The sequence below is a fragment of the Hylaeus anthracinus genome, unplaced genomic scaffold (genome assembly GCF_026225885.1).
Source record: "Hylaeus anthracinus isolate JK02 unplaced genomic scaffold, UHH_iyHylAnth1.0_haploid 12001, whole genome shotgun sequence".
Taxonomy (NCBI): domain Eukaryota; kingdom Metazoa; phylum Arthropoda; class Insecta; order Hymenoptera; family Colletidae; genus Hylaeus; species Hylaeus anthracinus.
The window spans coordinates 93,098-115,808 of record NW_026534348.1 but is presented as its reverse complement, the minus strand read 5'-3'; the positions used below and the strand labels follow the sequence as shown (position 1 = coordinate 115,808).

At 38.1% G+C, this 22,711-nt stretch overlaps 3 protein-coding genes across 8 annotated transcripts in view; 2 read left to right on the top strand and 1 right to left on the bottom strand.

Annotated features, from left to right (window-relative positions):
- LOC128890785 (serine-rich adhesin for platelets) overlaps positions 1 to 2,967 on the top strand; it is a 133,110-nt gene extending 130,143 nt beyond the window's left edge. For all 6 annotated transcript variants that reach the window (XM_054149630.1, XM_054149629.1, XM_054149631.1 and 3 more), the window contains 4 exons: positions 660 to 862; positions 1,177 to 1,349; positions 1,547 to 1,711; positions 1,994 to 2,967. In XM_054149630.1, coding sequence (XP_054005605.1) covers positions 660 to 862; positions 1,177 to 1,349; positions 1,547 to 1,711; positions 1,994 to 2,016 — 564 coding nt within the window. In that variant the 3' untranslated portion in view covers positions 2,017 to 2,967. The remainder of the gene's footprint in view (positions 1 to 659; positions 863 to 1,176; positions 1,350 to 1,546; positions 1,712 to 1,993) is intronic.
- A 3,243-nt stretch (positions 2,968 to 6,210) lies between these two features.
- Positions 6,211 to 12,146, top strand: LOC128890791 (fibroblast growth factor 1-like). The gene is made up of 5 exons (XM_054149646.1): positions 6,211 to 6,766; positions 8,184 to 8,431; positions 10,471 to 10,658; positions 10,782 to 10,885; positions 10,951 to 12,146. The coding sequence occupies exons 2-5, from the start codon at positions 8,214 to 8,216 to the stop codon at positions 11,137 to 11,139; spliced, it is 699 nt and encodes a 232-aa protein (XP_054005621.1). The 5' UTR covers positions 6,211 to 6,766; positions 8,184 to 8,213; the 3' UTR covers positions 11,140 to 12,146.
- LOC128890792 (short coiled-coil protein B) lies at positions 11,398 to 14,239 on the bottom strand. The gene is made up of 4 exons (XM_054149647.1): positions 13,871 to 14,239; positions 13,131 to 13,250; positions 12,972 to 13,058; positions 11,398 to 12,860 (listed from the first exon to the last, which is right to left on the bottom strand). Exons 1-4 carry the CDS (start codon positions 13,941 to 13,943, stop codon positions 12,718 to 12,720), a joined length of 423 nt encoding a protein of 140 aa, XP_054005622.1. The 5' UTR covers positions 13,944 to 14,239; the 3' UTR covers positions 11,398 to 12,717.
- Between the last annotated feature and the right edge of the window lie 8,472 nt (positions 14,240 to 22,711).

Below are 22,711 nucleotides of genomic sequence, written 5' to 3'. Positions count from 1 at the left end.
ATTGCCAAGTATTAATCCTTGTTAAACTTTTATCATTTAACTGGTACTACAGTCGATACGATGTAAAGGTCAATCCTGTCTTCTTTATTTCGAAAATACCTGTACAGTAGAACCTTATAAATGCTAAAAATGGAAACTGCAAATTTCTTTAAGAGTTGAGATTCGAATAGTATTCAAAATAACCGATCTAATAAGAAGAAACTGCACTACTCGTGGCTACCAAGTTCGTTGTACTGCTTCCGTCATTGCTAAGTAATCATCTCTTCCACTTGTCAACACAATCCAACCAACGAGGTTCTCGGCAATCATTAAGGTTGGATTTATCGAGGTTCTATTGTCGATGCAAGCGAGCATGGCGTAAGAATAGGAATATTGTCTGGGGCTGATTCACAATCGAGAGAGTAGAAAGGGCCTAGAAAGGGCCTGAACTAACGTCAATTCAATAGAAATAATAAAAACACGATAGGCACGTCGTCCTCTTATTGTATTTGCAAATATATCATTGGAATCTTCACATAGGAGCTTTCGAATTCAGTATTACGAGCCTCTCTCTGTGTGTTAGCATCGTAAAAGTAGCGGTGAATGAACATTTCATTCGGTTACAACCTAATAATAAAGATAATAATGTATATTGGTAACGCTATACTATTGTGTTGCAGGAAGCGGAACAGAGAAGGATTAGCGAGAAAAATCAGCGATCACCGGCGCGGAAATCTCAAATGCACGTAACAGGAACGTCCGTTCCTTACGCCATGGCCCCAACTAGGACGGACAGTAAACCATTGCCAGATTCCATTATACAAACTCTTACGCAGAGAGTGCAGAACAGGGCGCAGGAGAAGCCCCTACCAACTCGAAGAAGGTCGATATTTTTATTAAAATTCCGACCAATTCTTCTCGTTGTAAATTTAAACGTGCAAACTATGTATAATATAAAAACTATAAAGAAGAAACGTTAAATATTAGACAAACTAAACTAATAATGATAATTACCTCGTGGAGACTAGTCACTAGTAAATAATTCTTACGATAAGTACTGACATTTCGTTTGCATCTGAAGACAGTTAAATAATTTACTCAAGTGTTGTCGTAACATGTGAAATTGACAAGAGTGTATTATTTTTAATTACAACAGTCGATGTTTGAATCTTTCAGCTTGCTCTTATCTATTTTCAGACTGGAGCACAGTACCAGTCACGAGCATCTGTCCGTGTTGCAACACCAATCACCGCAGCACATTTTACAACAACAAAAACCACAACAACCACCGCCGATGAATCCTGAAAATCAAGAGAAGATGCTAAGCGTCAGCGGGAAGAAAAAGTGCTCGCATTGTGGAGATGAACTGGGTACGACAAAAGTAAAGAAATTGACAAATAAAGTAGAGTAGAGTACAAAGTATTGTGACAAAGAGAGTAAATCTTATATAGTATATTCACTATTATTAGGTACGTTGAGAAAGTAAAGTCGCAAAACTTGAACTTCAATCTTGCACAAAGTCACTTTCTATCTATTGATTTTGAATTCATTCATTTGTTGATGTTAGGTCGAGGTGCCGCGATGATCATCGAAAGTCTGCGATTGTTCTACCATATGGAATGCTTCAAATGCTGCGTGTGTCACGTGCGACTCGGCGACGGACTAATGGGAACAGATGTACGCGTTCGGAATCACAAGCTCCACTGCCATAACTGCTACTCCAGTGACGACGGTAACCGCATTTAACTTTTCCTATTAATACCCAAGATTGATGTCGAGCAAATCCTAATTATCTTGAGCGAAAAATCGTTCCTCCCCATAGCACGTTTAAACATCGTCACTCTGAACATCATAAGTTGAACAGTCACACTCTCCATCGATTATAGTATGACTTTAATACTAATTTTACTAGTTACAACCAACAAATTTTTCTTCTTCCATATTAATTCCATTCTGTATTAATTTATTTCACTCGTTTCCGCGTCTTCATACGATCCGAATCTTGATGTTTCAGGTGTCAAGTTCAGTTGCGTGTGAAACCACGGACCACATCGGACCATAATTGGACCACATTGACTAACTTTAATATAGCATCATCCGGCTATATTTTATAAGTTATAGTTGACCATTTACAATAGCTACCGGTCACCGGTTACCGGTTAGCTATCGTGATACCGACGAGATGTTTCTTCTTTCTGTACATAAACACTGACGGACGGAATTCTTCTTCAAAGGAATAGACACGCGGTCACCGTTTACGTAGGTATTCGTTCCGTGCACTTTAACCCAAAAGTGGAGTGTCGAGATTTCGAACAACGACGCCGATTTCATTTCAACGACCAAGATGTCGTAGAACGTACAGAAGGCTATGTAAATAAACGTGTATTTATGTAATTAGCGTAAAGATAGAGAGCCCAACGATACGACAAATCACTAGGCATCTGTTGTCGGCCATTATCGAGGAAAAAATATGTGTCGTGGGAGGATTTAGCGTAATATCGGCAAGAGTTGAGTGTATATTTTTGTATTATAGTTATCCCCGTGGTATTTATGAGAAATCCCCGATGCGTGACGCTATAATAATAGAAACCCTTCCCCATCTCCAAGTCCCCGCTACCACTGTCTTCTCTTCTCGGGGCTCTTTTTTTTTCTAAATGCTTTCACAAATCAGTAGACTCGTTCGAATGAAATCGAACGATCGTCTCTCCGTCTACGGAGATCGTTTAGATTCTAGATGACTATTGCGTAACACAGTAATTAATTAATTGTACAACCGAGATGCGATTTCAAGCGTGAGTTTCTTTATTTTGTTTTCGAAAGCTCGATGCATCGCGATGCGACAATGCCTGCGAGTTCTCTTGCGATCAATGATACTCGTCGTCGCGTCGTTGACGTATACTTACTATTGTGAAATATTGTATGATATGGTCTCGTGTTATTGCAACATGTAATTTTATATTATCGAGAATAAATGTTTATTAGAGCGACCATGGACCGCTACACTCTTGCTTCGATTTCCTGCCATGTAAACAATCATCGACGAATTAATTACACGGTGGTTTACGTGCTTAATTACGTCGCAGACAATAAGATGCAAATATATACCGGGGACTTTTCTTTTTTACAGGAGAGCACTCGATGATTCAACGGTAAGATATGTATATAGCAGCTTCGATGCGTGAAAAACATTCGACGAACAAACATTCAGAAGCTGAATTTCGATCGTGAAAAATATTTAAACTTTAACAGGTCTGGAAAGATTCCTCTTAACCCTTTAATTTTGACAGGATTAATTAAGGTGATATACTTTATCGCAAGCTGATATGTCGATTTTCTATTTATTTTGAAGTAATTTCTGAAATTTCATTGATAATTTTAAACGTAACAAGGGAATCAGTGACACGAGATGTCAAATATGAGAATATGATATAGTGTAAGATATCAGCCTATAAATCATAATATTCATGTTTTATACATCTTCAACATCGACAACAAGACAAAATCTCTCATCGAATGATAAAACACACTATTTCGATGCTCACGAGTGTCGCGATCAAGTGATGAAACCTAAACACTAATTATACACTAATATACATTTCATTGTGTTTCCCGTTGGTAATCAAATAGAAATATTTTTTCATGATTTCCCAGCTCCGTTACAGAGCGTGCGCGCATAGAACACGCGTGTATCAGTCCGTTAAGAAGAAACAATACGAATCCTGAACTAGAGCGTGGCATCTTGAACCGTCTCGATTGTCTCCCAGCATAAAATTATTAACCTGTTGGATAAACAATTGATTCGAGGCAATACTTGCACGAAACCATCAATCTCTCAACTCATTCGTACAAAGCACTGACCGTCTAGCGACGAGAAGAGTGTACATACGAGTACACAGCTCGCACGAAAGTACAATGTCTGATGTTCCACTCTTCCTAGCCTCGAGCAAGAATAAACAAAATGAGAGATTATTGCGCCGTTCGATTTTGCAACGAAATTTCAATTCGTTTTCAATTAGAGCTGAGAGCATTGGAATATTCTGTAAGGATCGTATACAGCGAATAATCTGAATATTTAAGTGTTCGTGTATTACTCTTGGAAAATAATTACTCGAGAATCTTTAATAAAATATTGTAATTAAAATCAGAATTTAAATAATGTACTGGTGACGTATTTACATGTTATAGGTGTAAATGTTAATGATCCTTGGGAAAGGATCGATAACCCTCGTGTATACATATACAAACATACATACATACATACATACATAAATAAATGGTTCAATATTGAAATTATTTTATTTATAAAAATCAAACACTCAACAATTATTCGAAAAGATCCCAGTGTTACGTGATACCCAAAGCTCGCTGGTTGTTGTAAAAGCTACAGTTTACTTCCAGGAGTCTCGCACGCCACGAAATTACACGAACCATCGAATCAGTTTATCGGCATCGTTAATTCGGATAGTCTCTATTAATAGGCGCACACCTGCGTTGGCATGCTCCAACTTTGAAGCGTAATCGAACCACAAGCGAACTGACTTTTTCGATAGAACACCCCGATGCGCTCCGTCCCCTCGATGAACACGCATTTCCCGAACGCGTTTCACCCTTAATTGCCAAACACATTAAACCATCAGTTAACGCCAGCCTTACATACGTAGAATTGACGCGCACATTAAGGTCACTCCAGAGCTACAATTTTCTTAAAGGTTTCTATTTGATTAGTGTGTAGCATGACACGTAAATATCGAACGTCCGTAATTGAGAAAAATGCACGTATGGAAATTCGTACCCATACATTCTCTACCCAAAAAGTTAAATACCATTGTGGTGCTATAAACTGGTTAGATATAATTCGACATCAATCTTTCATTGGACCAACAGTATCTGGTTCCGGTACTAAAGTGATTCAATTTGCATCGTCATCGTTATGCACTAAAAGAAAAAAAAAAAAAAAAAAAAAAAATTTACAGAAAGGTTCACAAACTAGTATTTCATGATAGCCAGCCAGTATCTATGACTCTCGTGTTTCTGCAAATCTGCTCATGTGTCAATAAAAAAAAGAACCGCCTGAAAGTAAAGAGAATTCCAATACATTTAACCACGCGAAACGATACGGCTGAACTCTGGCCGTCGATAATCCGGTTAGAAGTTTCCTAGCGAAAAGTAGTGGTTGTTCGACACGTTGTGTGTGCGTGCGTGCGCGCGCGCGTGTGTGTGTGTGCGCGCACACAAGGATCTAACCACAACAGTTGTTGCTTGTCAAGGAACCACGACATGTCCCATAGCGGTTAACGAGCCCCCGGTGACCAGACTTGGCTACATTGTAAAGGTAACTCGTTGACTAGATATACTACTTGCCCATACGGCATGATGGATATTAGTTTTGCATTTCATACGTTAATTAACTTGTTTGAAACTATTTGCTATTACTCTTCAGATTTTCATAAATCTATGGGAAAAGTTACGTAAACGCGTTCGCGTCTATTAATGCGAGCCTATTAATTGCTTTCTGTTCGTTTGTTAACGCACTATTATAGTTACTTTGAACTCGTGAGAGTCAATTAATTTATAATGTACGGTTAAGGTAAACATGCGTAAAGAATATCTGTGTCACAGGCAGATGGTCGATAACGCATGTAATATTTATAGGGAAGAATACGAAAGAGGGTTTAAAATAGTTCGATAATGATTGTTATTATGAGGGCTGCATCATTTGTCCACATATTAATTCGTGTGCTTTAAGAAGTTGTACTTGCTTGACGATGAAATACATTAAATTGTTGTTTATGTGTACTAGGTTTTGTGAATGTAAATCAATATTACAAAAAATTGAATTACTATCCTTGTACGTCGTGTGAACGACTGATTGTGAGACCTATTAAAAACGAAAAACGTCCATCAAAAACCAACTGATCGTTTATTATTAATTTCGCAATGAGGGTGAAAAGAAAACTGCAGATTTTTCTCGTTTCTAAAGGTTTGTATCCTTCTAAATTCCTATTTCAATTTCATTCGTTATTAACAGCTTACATTTATTTTCTTAAACTGTCTTATATTCCCCTTTATTATCTCTCATTTATCCAAATATAATTTCAACTGCAATATTCCGCGCAACACTTGGCTACATAGTAGGGAAGTAGAATGTCGGGAAACGCTGATCCAGATACACATTAACGAGCTCGAAAAGTCGTTCGTTTCGCCAAGACTCGAGTTTCGGCAAAATTAACTGCGCGCGGGACGAACAACGATCCACCGAAACGTCAACATTCGCTGAAGTAGGTATCGTTAATGGGTTGTCGCGCTCGTTGGCGAGTACTCTCGCAGAATCACGCGCGAACAGCGCCGGACAAAAGATCTTTCACGTTCTTCAGGTTTCGCCGCGTGTCCCATTTTTAATTTAGTCTACCACGAATTACCCTGGCCAGTGCTGAGTACGCCGTCTACCAATAGACCCGGCGTCATATCCAGTATTATCCAACGAAGCTCGACGCCGACAGAGCCGGCTCAGTCGTCTGATAAACGCGGAGCACCTAGGTAGGTAGGTGCGTCTGCACATTTGCACATCCATCGACGTTGCTGAATCGTACTGGTGAACAATGCGCGCGTGGACCCCGTGAAACGGAACACGACCTGTTCAATAGACGTGCTGGGAAGTGTTGCGAAACCAGTGTCCTCCTACTACCGTGTTTCTCACTTTCTGGCGGAATTCTATTCACTGTTGCGTCGTCCAGCAGAAGATCAGCGTCCAACTTTGCCAGGGAACTTGGTATCCAGAAGATTCTCGGTAAGTCAGAATAGTATAGTCTTATTTCATTGCGTTTGTGTTTAGTAGAGTATTCAACTGTACAAGAAGAGGATCTTGGGACGATCATTTCTCCAATTAAAGTTTCGTGGCAAGATAGTCTGTTTTTTGTAGAGAGAAGTTTGCTTTGTGTTATGTAAACTTTGTAAACAGAAATATCCTGGGTGAAAATGTTTGTGGTTGCATCTGCAAAGTCACACGTAAATCAGAGTTGTACTCATGTTTATGTGTACTATTTTTTTTACTGGTTTTTAAATATTGATAAGGACGGATTACATACTTTTCAAAAATAGATCGTGTTTTTCTGGTGAAGAGTAACGAGATAGATTGAACACTATATTTGTAGTAAGTTATTCATGAACAGAATAAAATCGAAAAATTGAAAAATATGACACCATATTATTATTTAGTACCATTTCATTTTATTTAATGATTCCATTTCGTGCAATTGATAGATCTGTTGCACTGTAAACAACAGGAAGATTTAAATTTATTTAACATTAGAAAATGGCAAAGTCCAGCTTTCTACAACCCAATTAGAAAGTGAATTGTACATCTAATTGAACGTAGAGGAATTCCTAGGTGAAGTACACGTTAAGAAACACGGAGTGCTGTTTATTTAGCATTTTCGGTTTCTCTTTGGTAACTCTTTCAGTAGAGAGAATTTTTGTATCGAATAGAAATTATTAATAAACATAACACTAATCCTACGATATTATGACTGATGAGTTGCACAAAATCATATATCGAAACACCTAATACCTAATAAATAGGATTTCTAATTTTTGATTGTCTTCATCTTCTACATTTCTCATGAAACAATCATTTTGAACGCGTATAAAACGATCGTAGTGACACGTTAATCTGTATGATCGCTTTCCTAAAACAGGGATTAGACATTAACAGACCGAAACCACCGTTACTCTCCCGTGTTCGTTTGTTATCCTACACAGAAATCTTTTCTACAATCCCACGAGAAAAAGTGCAATGTGCAATATATTCTCTTTGAAATAACATTATTGTATTATCCACGAATTCTGACTCTCTTGATAAAATTGTATGATTCTCTCTGCGTGCATGAACCCTACACATGGTTCATGCTAGTTCTTCGAGACAGTCGTTTGTTTTAACAGACCGAAACTACCGCTAATCTTGGATCTTACAATTCTCCGTTACTTTTAACGCTTCATTTCTTATCTTCCACTTGTATTCCGAAACTTTCAAATTCCACGAGAAAAATGCGGCGTAAAAGGGAAACCAAAAGGAAGCGAATAAGAAAACGAACAACAAAAGTATTCAATTCCAACTTATTCTTACGCTTCAAAATTTGTCACTAATTGTATGATTAGTTGGAGAAATTTTCGTTGGAGCCAGTTATAAGAAATTTTCGTTTGACCAGGTATCAGGGGAACAGAACCATAGTAAGAGGATGAGTCTTCGGTGGATTCACGAAAATTTAGAGGCGCCAACATGCGACGAAGAATGCAGCGACATCGATGACAGTTGCAGCGACGACAGCTATGATTCTGATCTATCGATCGTTGAGGAGAAAGGAACGGCGAACGAGAAGGAGATTAATGGAGATCGCAGAGGAAAAAGAGAAACCAGAAGACACCCGACCACCACAGTGAAATTCGATGAGAATGGGTATTTGCCAGTAATTAGAAACTATCCACTATAATTGGTTTGGAACAACTTGTCCCAAATTTCACCGCGTATCTCAGAGGACTCTCTAGAAAAGTAGAGTTTATAACGAATACTAAACCACCAGAAGATTAAGATTTATTTTAGCGGTCATTGTGGCAAGGTTAAAGCAATTTCAGTGGACGATCGAAATGTATTATGTAATTTTTCATCGGCGTATGACATAATCACAATTGCAGTCCCGTAACGAAACGACACAACGCCAACGTGTCGTACCTTGATCGCAACATTCACGACGAACGCCAAGTTACCCTCCGATACGCGATGCGATATGCACTGATTGATCACTTGACTCGATTAACTTTCTGCTCTATATGTATACGTGTATTACAGAGCAGGGTCACTAGGTACAACAGGTATCGGTCTGCGTTATATTATTACCGGCATTCGAGAACCGTGGCAACCGTCGAGTCTGCAATTCCGCTCGAATTGCATTAAAGCGCACGCACGACGTGCAACACAAAATTAGGTTCGACGTTTATGACCGTGCTCGAGTTTCAACAAATAGATCGTTGCACGTTCTACGTGTAATTAACGGGGGCGTCTTTGCGCAATGTCAACAACACGTAATTCTACTAATGCTGATTTCTAAATGGAACAATTTTCCTGTCTCTGTATTTTCAATTTTAAAATTGCTCTTTGATGATGAATCAAATATTTCAGAAACTAGAGTACTATTCTAGAAAGAAAGAAAAAGTATAGAAATCTGTATGATAATGCAAGTAAAGTAAGTTAATATAAGCACACAATTTCGTGCAAACTATAGAATGTATATTAGTAAATCGAAACTTTATCGTTGATTTATAATTCAACGACTTTCTTTTTTCTCAAGATGTAATGTAACCACAAGTCTTGCAACTAGGTACGAATACTTGTTATACGTGACGATAGTATTTTGTTTTGTTACGAGAAGGGTGCACAGTTTCCACGAGTATGTGTGAAGCATTATATGTATAGTAGTGTGTTCGTATCTCATTATTGGTGCCATTAGCTTGATTATTATCAGTTGACGTTCCGCTTCTTGGATCAAGTCTATCGACATTGCCTTTTCTTCCCCTCGAAGCGTCTGTTTAAAATTAACAGGGCTGGAAAACGTCTACGGTACAACGAAGCACGCTTCATTCACGATGCCTGCTGACCTGAAAACTCGATCGGCCCATTTTTCCAAACGTAATGATATGTTATAAATAGCACACCTCCATGTGTCAGTTGACGTTAGTTTTATCATTATACGTAGCCCCGTCATTGTCATATTTGTTTCATTGGCCTCGAACAATGCACCATCGCCGTCGTTGAAAATAAAAGCGGAAACTTCTACACAGAACGATATAAAGTGACAGTGTGAATTTACGAAAACTTATTTTGCGCTCTTTTAAATGCATTTAATTGTCATTTGCGTTTTTAAAAGTGTCTGTGCTTACAATTAATACCAAGTTTACAAATATATCTAACGAACAGCGTATTAGTTGATATTATAACTGAATCGCGTGAAAAATATATGAATTCAGCAAAGTTTCCTTTGGAAAGTGTTCTATTACCACTGCTTCACGCTCAAGAATTCAATCAGAGAAATTGCGAAAGAATTGAAAGTTGTATGAAAATGCAATATTTGCAATACCAAAAAAAAAAAAAAAAGAAAGAAAGAAAGAAAGAAAGCTGAAGGTTGTAAGCGAACAGAAAAATTTGATTTCATATCGATACCAGTGAAATAAAGAGAATTTTTCATTAAAAAATGGAAAAAAGCAAACCGTAGGTTTATCAAACAAATGTTATAGAAGAACGTAAAATGACTACTTAAATGAAATAATTATAACTATACTTGTTTAGCCATTTCCTGATGATTGATTTTTTCATAATAAGCAAGATTTACTAGTGGTTCCACAAAGGAATATTTCAAAAATAAAAGACCAATTATTACGTAATTAAATAAACAAATAAATATTAGCCACAGTTAACTGCAAATATTGAATTCTATTTTATAGAACTCCACGTTATATCACGAGCAAGATAATTAAACAACCACCTTGCGTAATATGGGACCCGAGAAAACCAGCGGAAAATCCTGTATACAACTGCCTGGTAATCAAATTATTTTGTCGAACTGGCTATCATCTTGCTATCACAGATTCGGGACGCGTTCGGGGTTTGAGTGGCACTAACGAAGCGCATGGTAATTATTCTGAGAATCGTTAAAATTCTCAGCAATGCTTATTACTAAAACTAACGATAGTAACAACGATACAAGAAGTATTTTCAACAAAGCGATTTTCTCACGTATTCTGTCCATTTTTAGCCCTACTTCACATTATACCGGTATCGTTTGGGGTAATTCGAGTACAGAGCATCGAGACTAGTCTTTACCTGGCTTTCAATAAGAAGGGTCGTTTGTACGGAGAGGTAAGATCGTGATTTTCTACCCTTCAAATTATTATTATTTATTAAGACGTAGATATTTTTTGCAGCCAAATATGAACAAGGATAACACAGAATGGGAGCAATGGAACGTCGGTTCTTACGATGCTTTCCGTTCGCGAAAATACGCCAATCAGGGATGGTGGATAGGAATAAAGAAGAACGGACGAGCAAAACCTGGATCAAAGACTCGCTGGGGTCAAAAAGCGATACAGTTTTTAGCAATACGACAGGACTAATTTCTACGAATTCTGTGTTCAATCGTATACTGGAAATGAATCATTCTACATATTATGTTGTCGCGGCGACAATGACAATGTCGACGGTTATTATATGTATAGAATAATTCAACGAAAATTTGATAAATGAAATCGCGTAAATCTTTTTTTTTTTGCGACAACGAAGATCGATGATTCGATGGTTCATGAAGTGGATGAGAATGATTTAAATACGAATTTTTATGGTATTTTTTATGATGAATAAATAACTTGGTTACCTTCCAATAGAATATAATGTTTATTATAACACTGTGTTAATCAACAACGGAATAATTTGGGATTGTGCATTCTGCTTGTGCCCTTCAACTGAAACTCCATCGCGAGTTGCAGTTTCAAATTGCAGTACATTTCCTTTTCTTTTAACCATATTATTCGTTGATCGATTACGCCGCAGGCAAAGTGTCGATCAAAGCTTTCGGCAATTGAAATTTACACTCTGCTTGCACCGTACATACGAACGTAAATCTATATTTTAATATATGTATATCATAATAATATTATATATAATATAATATGCAGGATGAAACGCATACTTTTTAGAGTCACATTATTCCCGGTATTTGGGGTTCAATTAAAATTTCATTTTCCTTTAATAATTAGATTACTATGTAATTCTTGTATTTTCTTCTACGCAACGTTGCTATTCGATGAATATTTAACATCGGAAATAATCCAGACGACCAAGTTACGTGGTTCACCTTGCATTCATATAGAATTGTATATATAACTATTTCTTACCTCTTTTGTACAGCTACATACATTGCATACAAGTATATCGGAACTCTTAAGCGAAAGCTTGAATTAAAAAACGCCGGTGTGTTTGATTAAATACGGTAACTACAAACACTCATTACCCTCGCGCCTTATTTGTAAATATCAAATGCACTGATAGCAATCGATCTTGGACGAATCAAATTGAAAATAGTAGAAACAAACAGACTTTCGAAAAAATGCTAAAAAAAAAATAATATTTCGCTACGAGTCTTACATCTATCGTTTGATTTCATACGATTATAAATCCCTTCTCCGTTTCACGAGTATCGGCCAACTTATCGATCGATGTCGTAAAACGGCTTTAGATCATTAATATTCGAGATTCTTCGGTAAGAACTGTTTAAATGCAACATGGATTTCTTTGGCAATATGTAAGAATTGTAAGCGCGTTTGTTTGCAAGCGAAAAGCGTATACGGTGATTAAAAAGAAACGATAAGTTTGCAACGCGCTGATTCGAACCACAGGCTTTCAAGTCGACGCGATACGAATGGAAATCTAAAAGAAAATAAACAAATCTTCCCTTGATGATGTCTTCCTCCGTAAAAAGTATGTACAGATTGACGAAACGCACAAATCACGAAAATAAGCACGGTATATTAAACGACGTCTTAAAAATTCTTATATCTACAATATCTTCTTTCTTTTCTCAAATAAGACAGTTATAATTATAAATGCGTACATACTTTTTATGGAGGATCCAAAGATCACATTATTTCAAGATCCCTTTTTCTTCTAAATTGTTTTTCTAGTTTAAGGAAATGAGTTCACTTTTTTTTGGCGTTGGGGCTGGTAGATTGAAAAACACTGGATGCCGACATTAAGTTCTCGATGTATTGACTCAGTACTTGATTCTCGCTTCTAAGTTTCAGGTTCTCCTCTTTCACACTGTCCACTCTCTGTGACAAGTCTGAAGAGCAAAAAAAATCTTATTCCATAGATATAATTAAAGGATTTAATCATTACTGTTTGATGGGATGCCTAGCATACGTAAGACTGTATATCTTAAAGATTTACTTACCATCCAGAGTATTCTGGAGTTCGAGTACTTGAGCAATCAACCTTGCCTTCTCTTCCTGCTCGTCGGGACTAATATCCGGATCTAAACCTGGAACGATATTCTTTCGTGTATTTGCAAACATTTTTTCAATACTATCATGTAAGGTTTTCTAGAACTAACTGTTGGGACTACAGCTCCCGTTCGTGAAAGTAGATGGGATGGAATCCATGCTGCGTCCTCTACCCAACGAGTCGGACATGTGACAGCTGTTATCCAAAATTTCTTCTTCGGGAATAATTACTATACATTCAAAATATGTATAACTGATATTATAAGATTCCTTCTTCTTTCCTTTCACACAAACACTTTCATGCATAGATACACACATTTGCACGTACACAAATACTTGCTTGGGATCACACTTTCTTGCACTCTTCGCACTGATAACGAAACCGATACGTATCCATAGCACTCAAAGGGTTAATAGTGATTTAAACAAAAGCCAGGGTAACAGCTACCAAAACTATTTACATATGTACAATGATACACTCCAAGTCCGATTTGCATGCATATTGTATTAGCTTATAATTATATTCAGGTTCTCCATATTTCTGGAGCAAAATTACAGAAAGAATAACGAAACACTGTGCTATATGTTGATCAACAAAAGAAGCGACACAATCGTTCCAATAAACAATTGCGAAACAAATCTGAGTCAGAAAAGCGCGCTCTATTTAATTTACCAATGATTTATCAATAATTAAAATAGTTTATCGTTAATTTAAGAGCAGTACTCGACCGAAATTTCAATTTTTTACAGATCTAAGAAACTATGTACGCGTAGGTTATAACCGAGAGACTATATAGCGATAACACAATTAGGGAAATTAGGTCAGAAACGTGCATACGAATTATCTTACCTTGAGGATCATCGTCTGCCAACGGTATACTATTCATGTCATCCTGAAGTTTGGCTGTCACGGACGTAGACATCTTGACGCCGAAGATCCTCGATGAAAGAAATAACAGACGACAAGGAAACCTGCGCGCAAGGTTCGACGTTTGACCCGAGTTTATCGATTTTCACACCAAACTCCAACGAAACTGCCGATGCCGGCACGTTTGCTCGGAGAACATGAAATATAAACGATCGGTGCTCGTTAAACAACGGGGATTACGCTGATCGTAAACCGGTAGAAGGAAATTCTTAAAACCGAACACCGCGTGCAGACCGACACCAACATTGTCTCGAACCTCTCGCCATTTTCTTTCTCGCTGACACCTGCAGGCGTTTTAACTCACTATATACCACTATCGCTTTGGATTTTCCACGGGGTATTCCCGTTTAGAGGCGAAATTTTTATGTAACTTTCAGCATTTTTCTTTAGAAAAACTACAAAGCCTTTTCTTCGCAATGCGATTTTTTCTACATATTACTACAAGTTTGTATGGAAAAAAGAATGAGATGAGACGGGATGAGATGAGATGAAGGACAAACAAACTCTTTACTTTATTTTACTATTGAAATGTGTCTATTGTATAAGAAAAAAATAAAATGCATTTCTCCTATTGATATTCATCACATATATATAATAATAGATGTTGTACATGTTTGCATAAGTACTTCAAAAAATATTTTTAACATTCATCATCTTATATTTGTTTTTATATTCTTGTTTTTGTACTTTATTGAAGGCTTCCGATATTCCCTTTGGTTTTTATTATTTGACATTCTCTCACTGATACAGAACTGGTAGTCGCCATCTAGCGATTGAAAGGTATATTTTTATATATAATTATATATTTTTGAACAGAGCCATCGGTGGGAAAACACCCAAGTTTGTCGTGAAATAGTTTCGATCTTTCAACGTTAGATGTTGCCACCAATATGATTCGTACCATTTTCATTTGTATTTTCAATTGTTTTCATTATTTACACTGTATTTGATGAATGGATTTCATTTTTAAGCCTAGGTTCCTTTCGATAAACATTTATAAGCACAATTTTACGTCTGTATTTGTTTGTATCAATAAACACCAAACAAAACAAAATTAGTTCCATCTTTCAACCGGTAGATGGCGAGACCAATTCTGTATCCGTGAGAGAACTTTAAATGATGAAAACAAATGGAATATTGAAAGCCTTCAATACAAATACAAGAAATACAAGAAACAAGAATGTAAAAGCAAATATAGGGTAATGGATGTTAACAATGTCTTTGAAACTTGTACAACACCTATTATTATACGTATGGGTTAAATATCAAGAGTAAAATAAAGTAAAGAGTTTGTTTGATATCTTAAAAAAGCCAGAAAAGAGAAAAAAAAGAGATTATTTATCAAAGCATATGTTTTCATTAACTATAAAAAATAGAGCATTTAGGAAAATTCCACTATATAAATGTGTAATATATGTATATGTTTTTATTAACATTAAATTCACAATACGCTTTTCAACAAATTAAATATTTTAGAATAATCAGTTTTAGTTGAAGTTTTTCTGGTGAAAAATTTGATTAGAAACTGTTTCTATCAGTGGCTCATTTTTATTTTGCAAACAACTCTTAGCAATTCATTTTATAACCATCAAAATTAATTAATAAATAGATTTTCAGAGCTCGATTCGCATACTTGAGATTTTCGATGACTTCTATTTGCGTTCTGTGATCTACGCGATAAAGGATTCAAGTATTAATTGTTTCGATAACTCGAGATCCCTACCTGATCTTTTTCTCGATCGAGGGCGGCTTTGATGCTCGCTGTCTAAATCCGGCGAGTTCGAGGAGCTTAAAAAGAAGGAGTTTCCCTCCCTTTGACGCTGGATTTCACGCAACGCTAAGTTATGCGAAGATGCTTCTTGTTTAAGGGCAAATTGGGTTTGCTCGACGCGAAGTAAGAGCCCCCGCGGGGCACAAAGGTCCTGGGTCCTCGGAATTAATTCGCAAAAGAGACAAAGGAACCATTCCGCTCGTCGTCGTACACCGTTCAAGCTTCACGCTTGACGAACTGCTGCCGTTGGCGCTAGTACGCGGTGCGGCGGAGCAAATATTGTTTAGTCAAGCGGAAATGCGAATAATTGGATAAATATTTGTCAAAGTGTATCGTTGATCTATGAAAAAAAAAAAAAAAGAAATATTCTTTCCATTACGAATCATTACGTTAAGATTCATTATCTCCGTTAAATGGTAGATTAAAGTGAAATTACTCATGGTAGAAAAAGAAATGATGGGATTGTATGTAGAGGATGACTAGTAAGTAGAATTATGGAATTAGAAATTGAATTGATCGATTCGCGTGATTTGGAGATTCGACATATTCCTTCACCTTTCAAAATCGTCGCGATTTATTTTATTACGTGTATATGTATTGGGCACGTGTCGCGCTTGATCGATTTTAGTTAAGCGTTCGACGTTACATGGCAGAATTCCATCGTACTGGACGCCGACGCACCTATTGATTTTACAGGAGAGGGAGAATACGAGAGAGGAATAAGGGAGGACAAAGGGATGAAGGTGGACCGACAGTCTCCTCTGACCGATGCAGCCTCATTTCCCAGTCATCCACTTACTGTGATAACCTTTTACATTTGAAGTAATTGAAACAGTTGATCGATGATCTCAGGCATTCATCTTGATGAAACATTACATCTACAGAGAGTAGTGGAAATTGGAGGGTAATGTAGGAAGTAGATAAGAGAATTTCAACACCTATGAAACACAATATATTGCTTTATTAATAACCATTGCTTTTGATATAATTATTGTCCCATTCTTCTATTAAAACATCTTCCAATTCCTTATGAAACACACTGTATCGTTTAAGTAATAAGACGTCGAGCAACCATTCGTCTTTGATACAGCTCTGATTCTTCTGTGACGATATTTATACTATTTTTCGATAGTTTTCACTAAAAACGTTGTCCCACTCGTCTATCAAAACGTCTCCCGATTGCTTTAAACTCAACGAAGGGAACAGTATATTTCTAATAATTTCTGTTCGTTGACTACACTTGTTTGTATCGAGTCACACATGCCGCATTAATTGCGTCTCTCAGCGACAAATTATTTACACAAACAATTTCGATTCTGAAACTACACATTCCACCAATCTTATTCCCGTTTGGACTTTCATCCGACGCAAATTCCTCTCGCGAAATTTATTTAGTCCGATTTATCCGCGCCAATAAACTACAAAAAAGAACTTCATATTCCGTCCTCGCGGCGAGCGAAAGGGACGAAGTTAAAGTAGGGAAAGCCAAGAGGATCGAAGGGATGAATCGCCTGTTGTTTGTGGATATCCGGAATGAAGTGGTCGGTCCTGGTCGAAGGCGAACACTCGGGTAATCCTCCGATATACGTGAGGAGAAAATCAGATTTCTTAAACGTCAGCCGACTCGGCGAATCCTCGAGTTCAAGCTGGCCGGGTGAAAAATTCGCCAGGATTTTTGTCTGTCCGGGGCCGAGGGTTCCCGTGGAAATCGTAATGGACTGGTTCCATCGTGAAATATGTACCGAGGGAGCGAGCTGTCGTTTCTTCTAAATAGAAAGAAATTTACATTCCGAGCTAGGCTCGCGTATCACACAGTTTTTTACCTCTTCTGAAATTCCGATAGTCGTGGAACACATGCAGGACTGAGGTATCGCGGAAGTAGTCTCGTAAGTAGAATGTTTTCTGAAGCTTTACTGGTTTATTTGTTCAAGTATATTCTAGCCCTTCTTTTTAAGTGACGTTTAAAGTCACATCCACCATCCATTTTTCCGATTAATTATTTTTGAGTGGAATTGAATTATATACGTGGAAGTGTTCGTATTTTAATTACAATTCAAGCGTATTTAATAAATCGGGCGTTAATCGAAACGAGGCATGGATAATTCACATCGAAATTATGAATACGTGCGCATTTTCTGTCGCTAATTATAATTATTTATTTGCTGTTTGTCAAACAAAAGGCAATCGTCGGTCGAACGTTCGTTCTCAATCGAATCGTTCGCGGGACAGACGAATCAGACAAAATTCGAAAACACGTCGGCATAATTGTGCTCGCGCTTAATTTAAATTCGCGATGATAATCGACGGTCATTAAACGACTGGTCACGATTCCCTCTCATTGTTCGATAAGCAGCTACGTCGCTGGTTTTGGTTTAAATTTAACTTAACGGCTGAACAGTTTCAGCGTGATTCGTGAGAAGATGCGAGCGCACCGAATCCTCTTTCGGTCGTAATTAAAGTTACCGTTCATGTAAATCGGACATGTTTGTCATCGTCATTATCGCAACTTCCTTTCACCAACATCGAAACCCAGTCAGCAACAAGCCCGAAAATAACAAAAATTCCTTCGCGATCGCTTCACTGTACGTGGAAGCACTCCACTGCAGAACCATCGAGTGGCAAAAATCGCAGTTCAGCTGAATCGATTTTTCCCCGGCGCGGTGGCGGTGGAAACCTATGAACTTTCGATCCATCGCTTTTTTCGGAAGCCGTCGACTTACAGGCTCGCCGGAAGCAGCGGCCGTTTTACGGAAAACGATTTGAGAACCGCCGCTTTAAAGCCCCACTTATCGAGCGCCTAGTTGGTATGATAATGTAATAAAATAAATGGAGGTTGCTGTTTCCGAGCGATATAGACCCTCCGCCTCTCCGTTCCACCCCCTGGCAAACCCGCGAGCCACCCTCTTTCGCCCTCTTTCTTCGTTGCTCACCGCCACTTTCGATTCCTCCGTCTCGGTTCGTCCTTAGCCGTCGTCCGGGCTGGTCCTGGACTCCTCGCTCGGATTCATTTCAGCCAGTCCTCTCACCCTGCGCCCCACACGGGCTAGCAGGGGGTTGAAACGGGAATCGAGAAGGTAGAAGGGAATGGAGCTTACCTCGAAAGCGAAATACAACAAGTCCCGCCGCCATTGCTGGCTCACCCTTCAACGGGAGTTTTGTCGTTGCGTGGGAGGGGGCTTTGACAGCCCTGTGCGACGAGTCATCCCCTTTCGACCCCGACTGCCTGGATTCAACCAAGAGGTGGGGGTTTTGCCGGAAGACAGAGGGACGAAGAGGAGGAATCGAGAGAGACGGGACACGTTTATCGTGGGAGGAAGTAGGAAGAGTGACAGGCACGATTTAAGGAGAAGCAAACGTAAACCTGGGTAAGCTTCAGAAGAGAACAAAATCGGAGCACCCTTCAAAAAAAAATTGGAGATGTTGTTACAGGTCTTCTTCAGACCTTCATTCAGCGAATGAAAGTCTGTAACTGTGGATTATTAAACAAAACATTGTAGCTTTTATGTTTGAAAAATGTTACTACATCTTAAGAACTTTTATCTTATTTATTTTTGTTTAACGAAAACAAAACGTATCATTTTTTGGTCTTGGGCCAACTTGAAGATAATATAATTGCTTAATGCATAGTTGCTGCAAGATCAAGACACGTTTCCATTGTTCGTAAAAACTACTTTATTTTTACTTATTTAACCTGTACACCACGAGTTAGAAAGGGATGCTTATTGTACAGGGGGGCTGGTGGTCCTATCGACGCGCCTGAAGGCGAGGTAGAGAGAGTTAACACTCGTGGGATGGAAAGAGGGATGAAAAAGAGCATAGTTTGCCACAGGGTGGGGGAAGCGGCGAAAAGGAGGAACGGATGCGTCTTGCAGAGGACCGACGGAAAAAACGGAATGCTGAGGGTTGAGGGTGCAGTTTATTTATAGGGAGAAAGCGAGTCGAAAGAGGAAAAAGAAAACGGGTTGAACAGCAGCAACGGCGAAGAGAGGGTTGAAGTGAGACGGGAAGGGAACGAGGTCGAAAACTCCGCCCCTGCATCCGCAAAAGCGAGTCAATACTATGACCAGCCATCCTTTCTCCTACGAATGCCCTCTCGGTAACCCGCGCCGCCTTTCCAACCCCTTTCTCTCTTTGTGCCCCCCAGTCGCTGGATATCGAAATTCGTTAGGCGTCGTAGCGAGGATCCTCGACTCGAAAGGCTCCTGGCTCCTGGTGTCACGAAGCAAACGCGTGTTTTCGGAGGGCCTGGGATTCAGAGTCGAATCGGACACGAGCGAAATTCAATTCTGAAACTGGTTCGATCGGTGAGTATTTCGTTCCTCTATGCTTTGTCCGGTAACTTTTCACCGTTGCCTGCAAAACAATGCTAGCGGTTCGTTTCTCTTCTGGCAAGAAAGGTGGTCGCGTTGATATTATTGATCTTTCTTCTAATTAGTTCAATAATATTTTACACAAGTGTTTAAAATTCATAAAAATGTGTTGAAAGACATTTTCCATATTTATTCATATAAATCAAAAACACCCTAGTAATTACGAGTATAATCAATTAAAACTATATAACCTCATAATGTTGATATATCCAGTGTAATTACAAAAATCGGTATACACCGACGGTCCCAAGGACCGCAGAACCGAATAATATAGAGAGTCATTTTCAAAGAGCTCCGACTCGAAGAAGCAAGCATTCCAATCGGAAAAGTATTAAGGGTGCCTCACCCCCGTGCCAGGCCGTTTAACTCTCCGATTGCTTTGACAACTTAAGCAGGCCCTTAAACCTTGCTCGAACCTCGATGTAATTTATAAGCGACCGAGGGGTAATTCCACCGGGGACCGTCAAACTGCCATGTGGCAAAACCCCCTAGGGAAAGTCAGGGATTATACGGTGATAAATAAATATGTACGTTTATGCAACAACCACCGTGACTCGGGGAGCCCTCTCTCTGCACATCGGATGCTAACAGCCGTGTACCAAGTCAAATTTCGATTCGGTGGGATTCTCCGCGAGTACCCTTCGTTAAATAAACAGAAATTAAAGCCGTTCAGGGGGTTGAGATTTCTGATCTTTGCCACGAAGCAAAATACGTCGGCTTTGATCCATCAACGAATTCAGAATGTGTCCTTCGTCGGCGGAATATGTCATTAATCTACATACATCTATACTAACTAATATTATAAAGAGATAAAGTTTTTCATTAATAGAAAGCTACACTATCTCTAATTGTAAGTAGGCTGTTTTATTTTGATCAAAATAAGGTTTCAGTTCGAAATTTCGATATTCGTAGATAACGTTGTAGATAAAGTCGTTATACTCGCAATAAGAAATATCGATTGAAACATCCGATTTATGGTAAACAAGAGACAGTCACCTACTGATTCGCGAAGAAACACACGCGGTTCAACAGTCAGTCGAACGCGAACGACAAAAAAGTAAATAGTAGATACGAATGAAATCGCGGTTTGCAGCTAGCATTTTAATAAACGGAAAATAATTTAATTGGACAGTTGAAATATTATGGGGAAAAGATTATGATAAATATTATTTTCAATATATAAGAATTTAACAGTATAGAAAAGTTGTAGTATTTATATACATTTTAGGTTACCTTTTAAGAACGATACTTTTTCAACTACCAGCAGGAGGGGAATTATTGATCTGACACTCGTTGATTCTTATGTATGTATACTTTTATTACAAGTAGTTACGTAATAAGTACCTAGACTTTTACAGCGAATAGTATCACAACACGAAATATACAAGAAAAGCACAGACGAGTATTCTTTCTTTACAGCTGTCGTAAAACTCATAGCAATTACTCGCACATCGAAAACCTTATTTCAGATCATTTGAGATCACCAACAAGTACGAAAATGAACGAAGAAAACAAATTTAAAGCAATCCCTATTCACTTTTCTCGTATTCTGAAACAAAATTTCGTCGGATCTTCGTACAAATCGTTTCGAGAACACTTGAAACCGAGAAACAAAACGACTTGGTCAACACGTCGAACCTAATGTTCGATAAACATTTGTATAATAAATAAATGTGTGTGTGTATGTATATATATATATATATATATATAATCTATATCCTTACGTTGCAACCGAGTATCTCCCATTCAGTTTAGATACCGTTGAATTGTTAACTAAATACTGTAGATATCGTTTCGTTTACCTTTTCTCGAAGTTTCCATATCGTTAGCCGATCCCAATCTAGCGGCAAAAAGAAATCACCAGACGGGATCGTAAATTCATCAAAGGGTCATGCTTGGGGCTTCATCCTTAGGCCAAACCATACTCGCTACCTCGATCGATCCTCCTCAAATTAATTACTCCTGCGCAATAATTTTTTATTCGTTTCCTTATCTTTCGTTAGTACGCTGGTCTCCTGAGAGTATTTCCATGCCTACGTTGCACTCGAGTTAGTATAACTGTCTTTGCTAAGCGAAGTCTTTCTTATTCTTTTGTACACAATATGTATGTTGAGGGACAGTGTGACAAAGGAATGTCATTTAATCGAGCGATACGACTTTTTCACTCATTGTCAGTGTTCCTCAAACTTTGTCAAACAGTTGCTAGACTCTCTAGAGTAGAGTTGAACTTATTCATTATTTTTTATTTCTTTAATATATTTTATAACTGTTTTTAAAGAAAGGATTCATGTTTAAAAAATGTATCCACAATTTACGTAAGTTCACTGTTTTTAATTTGAAATTGATATACGTTGGTTCGCTAGAGCAATGTACAAAAGTAACTGTGAAATAGATTGCAAAATGGATCGTTTGGTGATTTATTAATAACTATTTCAAAATTAATGTGTTTTTGAATCTCAATTTCTTCTTCAATTTCATTTACTACTAAACAAATGTTTTTTATAAGGCTAAGGTATGAAAAGGATCAGTTTTTCACTATACATACCAGAGTTCACAGACACCAGTTTGAGAAACACTGATATAAACCACGTCCTCTGTAATCCTCGAAAATCGGACAATCAG